The 16,336-nt window shown below is 41.8% G+C and overlaps 3 protein-coding genes across 3 annotated transcripts in view; 1 reads left to right on the forward strand and 2 right to left on the reverse strand.

Annotated features, from left to right (window-relative positions):
* Window positions 1–2,606: 2,606 nt before the first annotated feature.
* Window positions 2,607–4,583, reverse strand: LOC135712808 (CDK5RAP1-like protein). The gene is made up of 3 exons (XM_065235869.1): window positions 3,319–4,583; window positions 3,087–3,259; window positions 2,607–3,019 (listed from the first exon to the last, which is right to left on the reverse strand). Exons 1-3 carry the CDS (start codon window positions 4,472–4,474, stop codon window positions 2,609–2,611), a joined length of 1,740 nt encoding a protein of 579 aa, XP_065091941.1. The 5' UTR covers window positions 4,475–4,583; the 3' UTR covers window positions 2,607–2,608.
* Window positions 4,584–7,746: 3,163 nt separating this feature from the next.
* Window positions 7,747–9,160, forward strand: LOC135712824 (PEST proteolytic signal-containing nuclear protein-like). The gene is made up of 3 exons (XM_065235889.1): window positions 7,747–7,906; window positions 8,174–8,380; window positions 8,472–9,160. Exons 1-3 carry the CDS (start codon window positions 7,879–7,881, stop codon window positions 8,867–8,869), a joined length of 633 nt encoding a protein of 210 aa, XP_065091961.1. The 5' UTR covers window positions 7,747–7,878; the 3' UTR covers window positions 8,870–9,160.
* A 4,959-nt stretch (window positions 9,161–14,119) lies between these two features.
* dgo (diego) overlaps window positions 14,120–16,336 on the reverse strand; it is a 189,842-nt gene continuing 187,625 nt past the window's right edge. The window contains exon 8 of the mRNA XM_065235701.1: window positions 14,120–16,330. Coding sequence (XP_065091773.1) covers window positions 14,410–16,330 — 1,921 coding nt within the window. The 3' untranslated portion in view covers window positions 14,120–14,409. The remainder of the gene's footprint in view (window positions 16,331–16,336) is intronic.

A 16,336-nucleotide genomic window follows, 5' to 3' on the forward strand; every position in this document is an offset into this window, starting at 1 on the left:
TCCTTAAAAGTTCTTGTAATTTTCCTGAAATTAGGGGCTGTTTTGGAGTTCTCTGGTCATCCTCGAAGCGCTGGGAATTTCCATGATTATAATGAGAATACCGGAATATCTCTAACCATCTCTGGTCCTGGACTTTCTTGAAGATTACGAAATCTCTTAAGTGCTCTCACATTTTGTTTTTAATTTATTGTAACATCATTGAAGATTTTCCCGATTTTTTTTTTTTAAATTTTTAAGGTGATCGACACTTCCATTAACTTCCCATAAAATGTTCTCACAATGTTCTAATGTTCATGTAACTTTCCGTAACAGCTTTTGTAAACAATGGCTTCTCTCGATGATTTCTAGGAATTCAAGGCACGCGCACGCAAACCAACATTACCGTCGGGTAGGGGAAGTCTTACCCTACCTGATGGTGATGTTGATTTGCGTTGGCGAGCCTTGACTTTCGAGACATCATCGAAAGAAGTCATTGTTTACAAAAGCTGTTACGCCCTAATTCCAGCTTTATCTTGATTTGTTTATCACATTGTAAAAATTCATGTGTGGGACACATAAAAATTAGCATTGAACTTTTATTAGTGTAGGTGGATTAACTTCATTTTCATTTTCATTTTATGATGTACAAGGGGGTCAGTGGCCATGTCACCGATGTAAATATTCACACCATCCATAATACACCAGGGAAGGGGAGAGGAGTGAGCAACACAGCATCTTTACCCATGGGGGTTAAAAAATCTGCGAGATACACTTATGGTGAACCAGCTGCTCAGGGATTGTAGAAAGGAAGAGGGTTGGGTAGGTTTAAAATGCAGAATTAGATGCCGTCACGATTGAATGCGCATGTTTAAAAAACGTTGATCTAGGTACCTATCGTATAAAATTTGCATATCATCTAGTTATGGTTATTGTCAATAATACTTACATTTCGATAAAGATGATGCTACCTATTTTACCTTATATGTGATACTTATAATCACAGAATCCAACTTTGAATCGTAGACCAGGTCCATTAACAATACACTCGTTCCGAGAAGGGGGTCATGGTACCACTCATCCTGTATAGTCATCTTCTTCTTCTTCTTCTTCAGGTTCGCTCACCACCCGGAATGAACGTTCAGTGTGGTTAGTAATATCAAACATGCAAACGAAAAGGAGATACAGCAAGGATTAGCTTTTTAAAGTAATAGTTTCATCTGAATACCCCACTAACCATATCTCAGTGACATTGTCTCACTCTGAACCTACATTTAAAGTTATTTTGTGATTATATGGTTACTTTGTTACTCACATGAAATGTTGTGCAAGTACCACAAGTTCAACAACGCCCAACTATGGACAGCTCAATGTTAATACCATTTACTCTTTGAATCGATTGATAATCTACTAAGAAACACCTAAGAATGTATAGAGATAAAGCTCAAAATTACAATTTTAACTGATGGTACTTTATAAACATTAAACTGTCCAATATTGGACCCTGCCAACACACGGCGCCTGCACGGTAATGTGGGCCGTCAGAATGGTTCATCGGTTGCAAACTGAAGCGATACATTTCTCAATTTTTTAACGTAATCCTAACGTAAACTTAATATTATCACCCATATGCCCGTCCACGCCCGAAACCCATCCACCACACAAAATCAAATAAAAATGTTTCTGTATGGCAAACACGTCCAGACATAAACGAGAATATGGGTGTAAATCTTCACTGTAACAACTACGGGTAATCATCGAAAATACTTAGGCACTTTTGAGCAAACTGCAATCACTCTCTCATACTCGAAATGTTCTACAAATTTTATTTTATGATCAATTATTTCATTTTGTTTTGTTTTCCGTGCTGAGTACCAATGCTACCGACGCAAGGGAGGCCAGGGACCAATGGCAGTACTTCCCTTCCGAACGAAGGGGTGATCAGAGATTTTATGCTTCAGAAAATCCCGACGGCGCCGACTGGGATTGAATCCATGCCATTCGGAGTGAGAAGCAATCAGGCTTACCACCACACCACCGGAGCCGCAATTTTAATTTTTAATCACATTTTAATGGGCCATTCTTAAGCATCTTGTCGAAGGTGGAAGAGCTTAATCTCATGTAGGCCTGCATGGGAGACCAAGGCAGTACCCGAAAAGATGGTAAGTATTAGGGAAAATGAATAAAAGTGCACTTCGAAATTGCGTGACGTACATCCGCTGTTTTTCATTAATTAATTATAATTGAGTGAATAATCAAACATACCTATATGGTAGAGCGCTACTTCGTCGTAATCGCCCATTTCCGTTCTATCAATCAGAAAAGATCAATAATATCAATGATTTCACCGTGCACAAATCAATAATAGGTTTGTTCCGATGCATAAGTTCATTAGCTACAACATAAATCCTATTAGAGCGCATTGTGTGCATATTTACGCTCATTGCTATACGGCTGCGTTAGCAGATCAGCTTAATAGGTTCTCACCCATCAGGCAGGTAATTTGCATGACAGGGTGAGTGCTGAGCAATGACACAAATGCGCCAAATATCAGGCATTAATTAAACGTGAATACTTAACAGGGATGTGGAGTTTCTTTTCTGATAATATAATAAATATTTTACGTAAAGTTTCAACAACTGGTCATCACATTCCTAGCGGTATATCCTTTCTCCCGTGCAGCAAACTCGCTTATAGTCGTATGATAGAGTGGTACTCCTTTCAGAATCTGGGAATTGGATTCGGTAATCCTTACCGCTACGTAGTCGCCGCTGACAATTGTTTTCCTCTCGTTTGAGGTCGCGTCACCCATTGGCACATCGCAAGCGGGAATTATTACCTTTATATTACCGTCATTCCGTCCGGACAGATCATCTTTGGATCGTTTGCTGACTCCTTCTACCAGAACCAGTTCTTCTCGACCAATGAACTGCCGATTCAACTCTTCAGCACCAGCGCGGAATGCTCTGATCATCTCACGGAGCCGAAACTGTTTCACTTCCTCCGGGACATCATCGACATAACGACGGTGGGCGGTTGTTTTCTACGAATTCGGAATTAAAATATTAAGTTACCGACAGTAAATTTAATTCCATGATTTGAAGTTTTACCTCTCGCATGCTGTAAGCGAACAGAAACGCCGTGTGGTATTTAACTCTTTCGATAATGGAAATCGTTTCGGCAAATTCTTCTTCCGTTTCCCCACAGAATCCGCAAATGAAATCACTTGACAGGGTTACGTTCGTGATGGTAGATCGGACCTCATGGACTAGATTCAAATAAGCTATAAAAGAAAAGCATTCAAAAACACAGTCTGTAAATGTTTGATAATAATGCTCATACCTTCCCTGCTGTAACCTCTGCGCATTCGTTCCAGAACGGTCGAGCTTCCCGCTTGAGCTGGCAAATGCAGACTATTACAAATGTTGGGATACCTTGCAATTGTTTCCAACACTGCAGTTGGGAAATCTTTCGGGTGAGGTGAAGTAAATCTGATGCGCATCTCGGGCACTGTCTCGGCCAGCTCCATAAGCAGTTCGGCAAACCTCATCCCTCCGACCTTAGTTTTATATACCGTTTTAAAACCCGGCGCCATGATAGAGGCTTGCTTTTTTCCATCGATATAAGCACTCGTATCTCGATAACTGTTAACGTTCTGGCCGAGAAGAGTAATCTCTTTAATTCCTTTGCCATGGATAATTAAGGCTTCCTCCCTGATTGAACTGATTGGTCGTGAACGTTCCTTTCCTCGGGTAAACGGGACAATACAGTACGAGCACATGTTATCACATCCTCGCATAATCGAAACGAATGCCGTACGTGATTTCCGGTCCAACTTGACCGGAATCACATCGGCGTAGGTTTCATCCAGTGAAAGCATCACATTGATCGCCTTTTGACCTTTCTGTCCAACGGCCAACAATCTAGGTAAGTCCTTATAACTATCCGGACCGGCAACCACATCTACTGCTTGTTCCTTCTCTACCAATTGCTTCTTTAACCGTTCAGCCATACAACCCAAAACTCCTATCTGCAATGGCTTCGATTCGTGTCGTTTTTCCTTCATCAAACGAATGTGTTTCAATCGGTTCCATATCGTACTTTCAGCCCCATCCCGAATGGCACAAGTAACTATCAGCACCACATCCGCATCTTTGATGGTCCCGGTTCGTTGAAAGTCGTGGCTTTTCAAAATCGACCACACAATTTCCGTATCGTTAGTGTTCATTTGGCACCCATATATTTCAAAAAATACCTTTCGTTTGTGACCAAGGAGTGGCTCTTTCGGTAGGTACGGGATATCTGCTGCGCGTTGAACTTGGTGGATATCCGCTACGGAGGGTGATTGCTGAAGAAAATCCTGAAGACTTGGTCCATCACGAAGTTTATCGGTAGCAGTTCGGGGTTGAGTCTGTTTCCATCGTATCGATGCGGAAGCTGGGAGTATGCGCTGTTTTACAGCCTTTAAGTTAATTATGCGACGAACAATGTTGCTCATTTTGGAGAAGAACACAATTTACACACCGAATGATTCTAACGGATTGAGTAACACATTTAAATGAAAATACATTTTTTTTCTGTCGTAGATTTGTTTACGTTTTACGATTGCATGACTGCACTGTCCATTTTTATACGCATGAAACGAATCTTTACTGTACATGAGTGCTGTCATTTTACAAAAAGGGCCTTTATTGTTACACTGAAAAGAATCAGTTTGCCGTTTTTAAATATTCATGCAAACACACACACTGTTAAGATAAACTTTCTCATTTTGCTTAAAATTTAATCAATTTGACATTAAACTCAGTTTGATCACAAAGAGACAAACTAGTCCAAGGCTGAAAATCTCGATAATAATGAAAACTAAAACTAAACTATATAGGTAGTGAACTACTTTGACCTTATCGCCCATTTTGGGCCTATCGAGCAGAAAACTTCAAATAAATCCATGATTTCAGAGTTAACAAGTCAATTATGCGTTTGGTACGATACTTTAGTTGATAAGCTACGGAACGAAGTCAATGAGAACGCGTGATAAGAAGGTTTGCACCCATTATTCCCAAAAACAAAAGAAGCGCTCCGACCGAATCAATTTTTATCGTCATCCGATGGGCCGAAGTGAATTCATTGACAATATCTCAACGATTGGTTTCTCTTTATCAAATCTTACGGTACATACGGAAAGGTAAATAAATTTGGAAGCCATCAGTAATAATAACATTTCGTTTTGTGCTAAACTGCGCTAGATTAAGAAAGACTAAATGCGGGTTGTGCTTAATAGGCCGGAAATGGGGTAGTTAACCCTGTTCATGACTTGCAACGTGTTTTACGATGTTGCGATATTAATCTTTTTGCAGATGATACTGTGTTATTGAGTGCAGCTAAAGGCCGAAACGCAACGTGGACGGAAGCGGAACGAAAATGGAAAGTTTGACAGTTGTCATAATGACATCAAGAAGCCTAACCGATGTCGATTTGGTTCTACTGTGTTACCTGACTTATAACGTATATACGATGTTTGCGAGTACCCCGAATACAACCTATAGTTTGTCTAATTTTACATTGCAAATGCTAAACAAAATTAGACGAGTCATACGTTGTATTCGGGGTACTCGTATACAGAGTATATTCGTTATAAGTCAGGTAACACAGTAACTAGTTTTCAATCGGAAGAGTAGGCTTACTCAAATCGAGCTTTTCCGCTGCCGTTCCGCTTCCGCTGTCATTGCGCATGGGACTTAAGGATTTAGATGATGCCGTTTCACACTTGAATGAAGATTTGCGTTCTCGAAGTAGATGGTTGAAGTATAAGCAGTTGAAATTGAATACAAGTAAAACTAAATTTATGGTAATTTCACGGAATCGATTAAATGAGAACGTCTATGTTGTAATTGATGATGAGACTATAGATCGCGTTCGGGAGATTAAATATCTTGGCGTGATTATTGATGACAAGCTTAAGTTCAACTCTCACATTGACAATGTTATCAAGAAAATTTCCAAGAAGTATGGAATTCTATGTCGACTGAAAAACGATTTAACTATTGGCAGTAAAATACAGCTATACAAATCAATCATCTCTCCTCATCTAGACTTTTGCCCTTCCATTTTATTTTTGGCCAATGCAACACAAAAATCGAGATTACAGCGCTTGCAGGTGAAGCAAAGAATTGTATATTTGACTATACTTTCATACCGAATCAAAACAAACATAGTGTAGTACTAGAATTTCTATTAGAATGGGGTACGTTAATCGATTTGCTTGGGACCAATAGGCAAGTCACGTAGTGAGCCAATTTAAAATCATTAGTTTCCACCGAGGGGGGCGACACATCTAAATCTCAAGTTTAGATGCTCAACAAATCTCACACTAGCGAATCAATCTTCGAAAAATCTTCTTTCATTTTGCGCATCTACTTGCATCGTGCATCATCTTTTTGCAGGAAATCTTCAGAATCGTCATCAATCTTCTTTCTGTCTACTCAGCGTGCGCGCAGCTAACCACAGCAAAACACAATCTTTTCTGCATCGTAGATAGAGTCGTCCCCCTCGGTTTCCACCGGTTGTTATAACTCTGTAGTCTGAACGAACTATCAGACTATAGAGTTATAACATGTTATAGCGCTATCCAAGATAGCCTTGATGGTGGTTTTTGTGTTGCAATTATTTGACAATCGTTATAACATGTTACCACTTCTCAGTCTGGCCAGCGTTTAAGACCAGCAGGTCCCGAAGAAACGTGCTAAACTTTTTGGCTCAGCTCTAAGTAGTACCAACAATCAATACGAAACTAACGATTTTAAATTGGCTCACTACTTGACTAGCCTATTGGTCCCAAGCAAATCGATTAACGTACCCCATTCTAGTATAAATTCCAGAACTACACTATGTTTGTTTTGATTCGCTATGAAAGTTTGACAGATAAAATGAGAAGCTCGTGGATTTTCCTATGTTTAGAGGGGTGCATCGATTAGCTTGGGACCGAAGAAAGTACCAGAGCTATCTTCGGTCCCAAGCTAATCGATGCACCCCTCTAAACATAGGAAAATCCACGAACTTCTCATTTTATCTGTCAAACTTTGATAGCTAATCAAAACAAACATAGTGTAGTTCTGGTATTTATACTAGAATAGGGTACGTTAATCGATTTGCTTGGGACCAATAGGCTAGTCAAGTAGTTAGCCAATTTAAAATCGTTAGCTTCGAATTGATTGTTGGTTATACCTTGACAGTGGGCCCAGCACAGTAAAATCAACGATTTGAGTCCGTGACACTGACCTGGTCACATCCGAATCTAATGTGGGTGGCCCTTTACAAGTAGACAAACGGACAACATCAACCTGACTGTGATCGATGTTGTTCATTTGTCCAATTTAGTTGACTTATTTTTGGGGAGGTTCAATCTGCACAGCAAAAAAAAATGTAATATCGATCAACGTAATTCAAGCTGATGTATGAAATAATGATGTAATAGCAAAAAGCAGATACAATATTACATCAATGGATGTAATTTTGTTCGCAAAATCGATGTACATCGTACAATGTGATATTACACAACCGATGGATTGACCTGGTTGCAGCAGTTTCGATGTAATATTCAACAACTTTTTTTGCTGTGTGGGTGGATTCTTCTCAAATTAGGGTAGAATTGTAATGTTCCTAACCTTAAAAAAGATCTTGTTTCTTATAAAGCCTTTTCGGTTTTGAGTGCTGCAGAATCCAACTGCTTGAAACGTCAAATCAGCAAAATCAAAATCAAAATCGATTTCAGCAGCAGGAGTGTTCTTTGCCGGAAACATCCAAACCAAAAATCAAAATTACTGTGTTTTTTCAATAATTTCTTACATTAGAAAGTGTTCTGACTTGACCTTCTTGTCAGCGTCGATCAACTTATCAAGCAACATGAGCCGTTGGGATCAGAAAACTGAAGGTACTGTTTAATGACCCTCCCCTCTCCTCATCCTCATATCAAGCTTCTTGTGACTTTCATAACATCCTTTGTTCCTATCTCCAAATCTATCACCTCTGATCTACCTTAATTTATAATTCGGCAACCTTCGATTTTTTGAGAATCGGGTCAAAATATCAAGCAATTATGACTAAGATTATATTTGCTTACTACTTCATCCGTCAAAACCGAATTGAAACGTAGATATTTAATTTTGCCAGTTGTATTTGCCCCCCAAATTTGCCACAGGACACTCGCGCTCACGTAGGGATGGTCCCACGGATCGTACCCGGAGCAGGAGTAGATCCCGTAGCCGTTCAACTTCACCAGTTGAACGACGTCTGCGGGAGATAGATGAGGACCGTCAACGAAAGGAACGGCTGCTGAGAGACACGACAGCTCAACAACTACCTAACCGTCGGGACAGTGGCAGTTCCAGTGGGGATTCAAATGATGGTGAGATTTATCTGATTGCTTTAATGTTGTATTTTATTTTGCGTTTCCTGGGCTTATCCATCGTAACCTCTGGAGGTTTGTCGTTTTCAAGGTTTTCAACCCGAGACTGCACTACCGGCACCTCCGGTTATACCTAAAGTAGGATTTAGCTTCCAGAAACCTGCTAGCAATGCAAAGATAGGTACCAATAGCCTATCCGCCAGTTTCAAAATGCAGAAACCCAAACCGATGGCGATTCAGATGAAGCTTGGAGCAGCACCTAAGAAAGAAAAGCCCAAGCTATTGAAGCAGGTGGCTAATGCTTTTGCTGGAGAAGATAGTGATGATGAACCGGAGGAAATGCCCGCCGAGTGTCGGATGAGGATGAGAAATATTGGGCGGGATACACCCACTTCGTCGGGACCAAACTCTTTCGGTAAGACCAAGCATGGATTCTGCGATGCCAAGAAAATATTCGAAAAAAAGTTGAATACTCTGAACGATAGATAGACTAGCCTGAAGTCGCTAAAGCACAATTAACTGTCCGCACTGCTAACTATCGCCTATTATAGAATGAGATTTAACGTTCTTTACTCTCGAAGTTACTTCCGTATTCTTCTTTTCAAAGACTTGCATTACAGCTACATAAATTACTGTTTATTAGGTGTGTTCTCATTTTATAATGGCTCATTTGATTCTATTGTGAGTTGTATCAACGATTAATACTGGAATAATTACTCTGTTTTAATGGTAGGTGCAATCGGCGCCTAACTTTTATTACTAGAATTTAGATCAATATGATTAAACGGTATGTTCTGAAATTATCATCAATCGCGATTCTTTGTTTCGATCCGAATAGTCCCGAATCAGAATTTATTGTTTTCAAGATGCTTAGATGTTCTTTACAGAGATCGGAGATATTGTGTTCATGTAGAACGAACCTTGAGACTTCAACATAGTTTCTTCATATACGTAGTAAAATACTCAAATTTCCCTCAAACGCCGCCAACGTTCCATGGAAATCCTATTTTGAAAAAGAAACAGCACAAGTTCTGATCCAAAGACGGCTGTTCTCTATGCTACTACGGGCAAGACATGGCTAAAGGAGGCTCGTATTAGACATCAACAATAGTGTACAGAAGATTTATCTGATGTGTGACTGACATTGTATTAAATCGATCCGATCTCGTTTAATGTATCCTCGTTGGTAATTCAGATCGGATTTTGAAAAGGGTTCAGCAATTTCCATTGAAGTCGAACATATAAAAAAGTTGTTGAATTGCCGGCTGATTGCTCGAATTGGCTCGTGTTGTGTATAATTTCGGCTCCGTGGTTCCAAAAACAGAAAGTCGCGTTGACGAACAGACCTCTCAGGGGCATACATATTTAGCTGTGACAGCAGTGTTGGACTATCAATGTCACCTGTAAGCAGCTTTCCAGCGAACATAGCTTGAGCGACCGTCCGTCTCACCTCTAATGGCTCGATTCCCAGGAGACAACAACGGTCCTCGTACGGTGGCAAGTTCGTTGGGTCACGCCAGTTGAGGAAACGAAGAGCATATCTCACAAACTTGCGTTGAACGGATTCAATTCTAGTGATCCAGCTAGCATGGAAAGGGCACCAAACAACTGAACTTGACTCCAATAAGGATCGCACAAGCAAGCAGTAAAGTGACCTGAGGCATAGCGGGTCACGAAACTCGTCGGCAATTTTGAAAATAAAGCCCAATTGTCGATTAGCTCTGGAGATGATGTCATTGTAGTGGATTCTGCAGTCCAAGGTAACGCCGAGATCCTTTATGTGCTCTACACGAGCAAGACAGCGTCCGTAGAGAACATAGTCAAACATGATTGGTTCGATTTTTCGGTGATAGGAAATAATGTTACATTTTTCTATGCTTAGACTCATCAAATTTCTTGAGCACCAGTCAGCAAAAATACTTAACATATTCTGGAGATGCCAGCAGTCCGAGAGGCTTTTAATAATTTTGTAGATTTTCGTATCGTCTGCATAGAAAACGCGGCATCCTGATGGTATCAGCACGGCGACATCGTTTAAAAAGATCGAAAATAGTAGCGGTCCTAGGTTACTGCCTTGCGGGACTCCCGAGTTGTTTGAGAAAACATCCGATTCCGACGAGCCAATCTTGACATGTACATAGTGATTCACCAAGTAAGATCTGAACCAATCCACAGCAGTTGACGAGATGCCAAGTATCTCCAGCTTGGCCAGCAAGATATTATGATCTACCGTGTCAAATGCAGCTTTTAGATCCATATACGCAGTATCGACTTGCCATCCTGAATCCATGCATCGCAGACAGTTAGAAGTGAACTGCACCAGGTTCGTGGACACGGAGCGCTTCGGGTAGAAACCGTGTTGTTCTGTATCGATATAATTTTTGCAGCGTGCGAACAGAGCACCATTCATGATAATCTCGAACAGTTTTGAGCAGGCACACAGGGAGGTGATTCCACGATAATTTATGACATTCCGTTTATCTCCTTTTTTGTGCAATGGGAACAGATAAGAAAGTTTCCAGCGGCAGGGGAACTCACATTGTTGTGCCGAGAGATTGAATAGCCTGCAAGTGGAAGGCAGAGATTGGCTACACAACGTTTTAGAACTGATGACGGAATGCCGTCAGGTCCGGCGGTGAACGAGAGCTTCAGTTTGCGTGTTGCGGCTATCACCATGTCTTCTGAAATGCGCGGAATAACGAAACTAAACACATCACGTGGCATCCCAACAGTAGCGTCCAGCACTTGTGTTGGTGAAGCGGAGAAATCGTGGAACACTTGCTTGAAATGACGAGCAAACAAGTCGCATTTTTCTCTTTCACTATTAGCCGAGTCATTCCCGAGAAACATGGAACAAGGCAACCCGGATTCCTTCCGTTTGGAGTTGATAAACGACTAAAAACTTTTCGGATTCGTGCGAAGGTTCGCTTCCGTGCGTCTCACGTGTCGATTATAGAGAAAACGATTGTAATTTCGATAAATACGACTCGCAAAATTGAACAGTCGTTTGTAGTACGGCGAGCGAGAGTTACAATACTTTCGGAGGGTGGCAGAGCGTTGACGTTTTAGCACGCGTAGGCGTGGGTTAGACGATGCAGGCTTTAGCGGAGTTCGTCGAGCTGGGACAATGCGGAAAATAGCATCTTCCAGTGCAGCACTGAAAAAATCCACTGCATCATTCACGCTAGAGGCGGTTTCGATAAATTGCCAATCAATTTTCGCAAGCGCATTGTTCAATGCAACATAATCGGCCGGGCGAAAGTCCAAAGAGTAGCACTCAGATGACGGCGTAAAAAGAATCGGCGTAGGTAAACTAAATGACACGACGAGAGCGGGATGACCGGCATCTAGATCGATCAGTGGCTCGACCCGCAAGGACACAGAAGTGTCCGGACAAGATCTAGCAAACGTCCATTTCGGTTCGGAAAAGTATTCACTTGTGTGAACCCGTAAAAGTTAAAACCGTCCAAAAGAGCACAGCAAGCAACCGGCATATGCGAAAGCAGTGGATCAATTAATGGTGTGCCACTGTCTGTAAAGCGCCACTGCAGACCAGCTTGATTGTAGTCACCAAATACGAAAGCGGGAGAGCAGGGACTTAATTGTGACGAAATTGAGCCTAACGATTCCACATGCTCACGGATGAACGTGCAGTCGTTTTTGCGGTCGGGAGGCAGGTAGATTGCGCCTACACTAAGCTTGCTTCGTGGAAGTTCTACGACAATCCACAGCTGTTCCAGTTGACTGGAAATGGGTGACGTACTTACGTAGCTGGCTAGTCTAGTAGATACTGCAATCAGGACTCCGCCACCGCGCGATTTTTGACTGTTTAGGGCAGACCGGTCAGTTCTGAAGACGGAATAGACCCAAGTAACCAAAAGTTCTGATAAAAGGTCATTTGTGGCTTAAGCAGCTTAGTTGGTGATGGTCTTTAGAATTCTAAGCAGCCTCATTTTTAAGTCGTTATAAGAACTTGAAAGTTCCGGTATCATAATTGAAGAGTATTCTAAGCAGCTTCTGGCGGAACTTGAACGGAACTTTTAGAAAATAAATTAAAAAATACACCAATACTATGTTTAGTTCGCACTTTTATGAAAGTTATTTCTAAAGACAGGTATTAATGTGCATTGATTTATCAGCATTAGTAGTAGAATTGGAGCTGTTTGAAGAATTAAACCCAGTCCTTCTGAGTGAGAGCCCCAGCACGAACCGCTGCGTCATCTGAAATATATTAAAGTGAGCTGTTGTCCCGCCTACTGTTGGAGTTTTCGGTGCCAGCTGACTGACTTGCATACGAAACACAACACCTTGATGAATTTTAAATTGGTATTCGCCCGCATGGTATTCCAACACATTTGTGTCGCAGTGGCTAGCGTTAGTAGATCGCATGCCGAATACACGGGTTCGAATCCAGGAAATTACTTTTTATTTTTTTTTATGTTTGGATAGAATGTTGATGCACTGCATAAATATAAGAATTATGATTTATTCGGGCCACTGATCATTTAATATTTACGTACATTAAATTTTGTTACTAATAAAGACTTGTGCGGATTGCTTCATGTGGCTTGAAAGTTCTGTCGGAACTTTATAGAACTTGAAGGTTCGGTTGGAACTTTATTTGAACTTTATGGAACTTGAAAGTTCTATCGGAACTTTATTTGAACTTTATGGAACTTGAAAGTTCTGTCGGAACTTTATTTGAACTTTATGGAACTTGAAGGTTCCTTGGGGAGTGACCCGCATAGTTGCGATGAGTAAATTCGGTCGTCCAGCCACGTTTCCGTCAGCACAATCAAATCATATTCGCAACAGCCAGGAAAAACGAGTCGATTTTAGTCCTCAGTCCACGCACGTTTTGGTAGTAGATCCGGAGACCTTTCAAGGAGCAATCACGGGAACTAGAAATCGAAAGGACATCAGGTACCGAAAGCTCGGAATCGCTAACATATTTGCCTGAGGTTGCAGGTCGGAAGCCCCCGATACCATCACCGACGGATGTCTGCAGCAAGCGCGACTGGGTCGGGAGGTTCGGAAACTTCCTCAGTGCCTGTTTTAGGGTGTCCCTGATCCGAGGAAGAGCAGGTGGCGGCATAAACCTGCTGGTAGTTGGCAGGACGGATGCATGGACATGATGTGGCTACTGTGAGGTCGCAGAACCGGAAACAAAGCTAGAAGTTGAAGCTGTATCAGGCAAAGGAGAGCTGAATCGTCAATATACTTGCCAGTAATAGCTGGTTGGAAGACCCCCACCTACATCTACACTCAGGGCCGAGACGACGCTGGCTGGAATAAGCGCGACTGAGGCAGAGAAATCAGCGGCTTCCACAGTGCTATACACGATGCGTCTCGGTGGTGATGGTATTCTTGGAAATCGTGGAAACATCATTCTAGTGATATTGAAAACATAATTTACGCTCCAAATTTCTGTTAAGACACGATAAAATATAATAAATTGATCTAATATAGGGCGTTAATTAATTAAATTTAGCGTTCGATGGATTTTTTTATAAAGCATAGCACGCAAACTTGAAAGTACCCATTAAAGAGTAAAAAGGTCCATTTCGAATAAAAGTGGCTCAAGTGGCAGCGTGAGGAGAAACAAATCCCGTGAAACAAAAAAAAAATAATAGTGTTTGGTTCATCATGAATCAAAAATTGCAATTAAGAAGTGACGTTTCCTTTCTCGCGAAAGAAGGAATTTGTTTTCGGGATCTAGGATACACATTAAACATACTATTTCGTAAGATTCACTTTTATTTACACACGCTTTACATGTTTTATTTTCTTTTATAAATGCACGACGATTACTATCAAAAGTATAAAACAGTTAAAAACATTACATGAGTTAAAAATGTTTCTTGATACAAAAAATACTGGATCTTGTTGGAAACATAGTTAAGTTATTAAAACATATGAGTTTCTCCTAAAATATACAATAATTTAATGTGGATTGAGTTAAAACATCGATTTAAAACCAATTTACACGCATTTATCTATTTATAAAACACACATTCAAACACTCGTTCCTACACCAAACTTGAAGCACCAAGATTGTAACGTTTTTGCTCATCGTAGACATTCGTCGCTGCTCCCGGACCAGTTCCGATTCCTCCAACGGCACCTTCAAGCATGGCAGCCGTATTACCAATATTGTAAGGTATAAACTGCCTCGGCATTGGTATCACCTCCATCGGTTGCAGCGGCGAAGGACTTCCGGTGCTGGCCACTGCCGGACCATGTATTTCACTAACTTTGGCACTAATGTAACCGGAATCGTCGTTCGAGAGGTTGTCCTGTGATTTACGGAACTGGTGATGTTGCTGCTGGGGCAGATGATGTTGCTGGGGCTGATGGAGATGATGCATCGATGGCGGTTGACTACTGGCCAGCTGGTAGGGGAATTCCGGTGACGGGGTTCCAGTGCTGCAACCGGACATGGCGAACGACGAAGCGGCTGGGTTCATGTACTTGCGGCTCGTCAGAAGTTTCTCCTGGATAGGAGCGTGTGGAACGTAGTGTTGATGGTACGAGGTTGGATAGTCATTACCGTTCATGAACAGCGGGGATTGGGATGGGTAGTATAGGGCTGGCGTGGATTGTACCCGATCGGAAAGGGGGGTTTGTGGGTAGGGACTTTGGTTGGGATTGAATATTTCATTGTCATTGAGGTAGGATGGAAGTGGGTTCCTACTTCTGGCATGAACTGATAAGGGCATTTGATCGGGTAGAGTGGGATGGGATAGATGAGAGGTTAGATCTGGTGGTTTCACTGGCGGTTTTGGTTTGTTTGGTAGGTCATGGAAGTAAGCGTCTTTGGGAATGAAGAACTGTTGGCGGATGGCAGCCACGGGTTGATTTTCGACTTTTGGGAGAGCCTTTTCGTACATTTCTATGAGATTTTTTGCTGTAATCGGGCGATCTCCCAGTGGTGGAGGGCCATCCACGCAATCAAGGTCGTCCTCCTCTTCGCTAGTATCGGAGAAGTTATCGTCATGAGCTAGAGCATGGTGACTTGTTGGAGGCTCAACTTGCTGAATCGTACTATTCTGAAGCTTGGAGATTATGTACTTGACACGGTTTTGCTCGGACATATCGTCAGCAGTTTCATCATCCATCTCCGGATCTTCCATCTGATTGTCATTCAATTGATCTTTAGCCTCTGTGGCTTTTTGAAACAAATCGTGAACACTTTTTTGAAGTACCTGACTCCTCCAGCTTGTGCCATTCAGTATCCTACTTTTCAGTTCTTTCAACTGTGCCAAATTGGCCATATCGGACAAATCACACTGATCATCCGACTCCCAGTCCTTCTCCGTATTTCCGGGATCGGCATCTTCCTCCTCATCATCATCATCGTCATTTTCACCACTACAGGAATCGTCCCCATCCTGTTGTTGCGTTCCTTGCTTCTTTCTGCTGTGGTTCGGGGCAGATTTGATTGTGGTATTCGACGAACTAGGAATATCTTCGAAACAATTGTTTGCGTAGAAGCCGTTCACCATTGGTGCGTTGACGCTATCTACGTGTGCTTCTTGCTCGGAATCATGATAGCTGGTAATTTCCGACATCGTTTCGATGAAATTCGTTGAAGTCATATGAGTTTCATGATAGGCAGCAATCGAAATGTTTTTGTTTCCACCCAATAGCGAAGAACTAGGTGACATGGTAGAGTGCGGAGTGGACACGGAGCTGGCTCCGTTAAGACCTACAGGATTTCGGTAGGAACTCAGTGAATTAGAAGATCGTTCTTTGCGGATTGTGATGTCCTTGGAAATTTCTGGTGATACTGGAGCGGCAGGCAGCAGAGACTGAGTTATCTTCTCCATCTCTTGAGCGATATCGTAACTCTGCCCGGTGGAGTCACGTTTTGAAGACGTCTGGTGGTACACTTGTGGATTGCTGTCGTAATGATGGATATCCTTTAGTCGATCTAGTGCCAGGATGTACCTGAAG

This window comes from Ochlerotatus camptorhynchus, unplaced genomic scaffold, assembly GCF_037179485.1.
Source record: "Ochlerotatus camptorhynchus isolate MF236.1 unplaced genomic scaffold, CSIRO-AGI_Acam_v1.1 ptg000503l, whole genome shotgun sequence".
Taxonomy (NCBI): Eukaryota; Metazoa; Arthropoda; class Insecta; order Diptera; family Culicidae; genus Ochlerotatus; species Ochlerotatus camptorhynchus.

Excerpts from the sequence above, each read along its gene's own strand:
- LOC135712808 (XM_065235869.1), bottom strand. The coding sequence starts at position 4,474 with ATGAGCAACATTGTTCGTCGCATAATTAACTTAAAGGCTGTAAAACAG. Across the intron at positions 3,260-3,318 it reads CAGAGGTTACAGCAGGGAAG|CTTATTTGAATCTAGTCCAT; the intron begins GTATGAGCATTA and ends TTTCTTTTATAG. Across the intron at positions 3,020-3,086 it reads TCGCTTACAGCATGCGAGAG|AAAACAACCGCCCACCGTCG; the intron begins GTAAAACTTCAA and ends CCGAATTCGTAG.
- LOC135712824 (XM_065235889.1), top strand. The coding sequence starts at position 7,879 with ATGAGCCGTTGGGATCAGAAAACTGAAG. Across the intron at positions 7,907-8,173 it reads TTGGGATCAGAAAACTGAAG|GACACTCGCGCTCACGTAGG; the intron begins GTACTGTTTAAT and ends AATTTGCCACAG. Across the intron at positions 8,381-8,471 it reads CAGTGGGGATTCAAATGATG|GTTTTCAACCCGAGACTGCA; the intron begins GTGAGATTTATC and ends GTCGTTTTCAAG.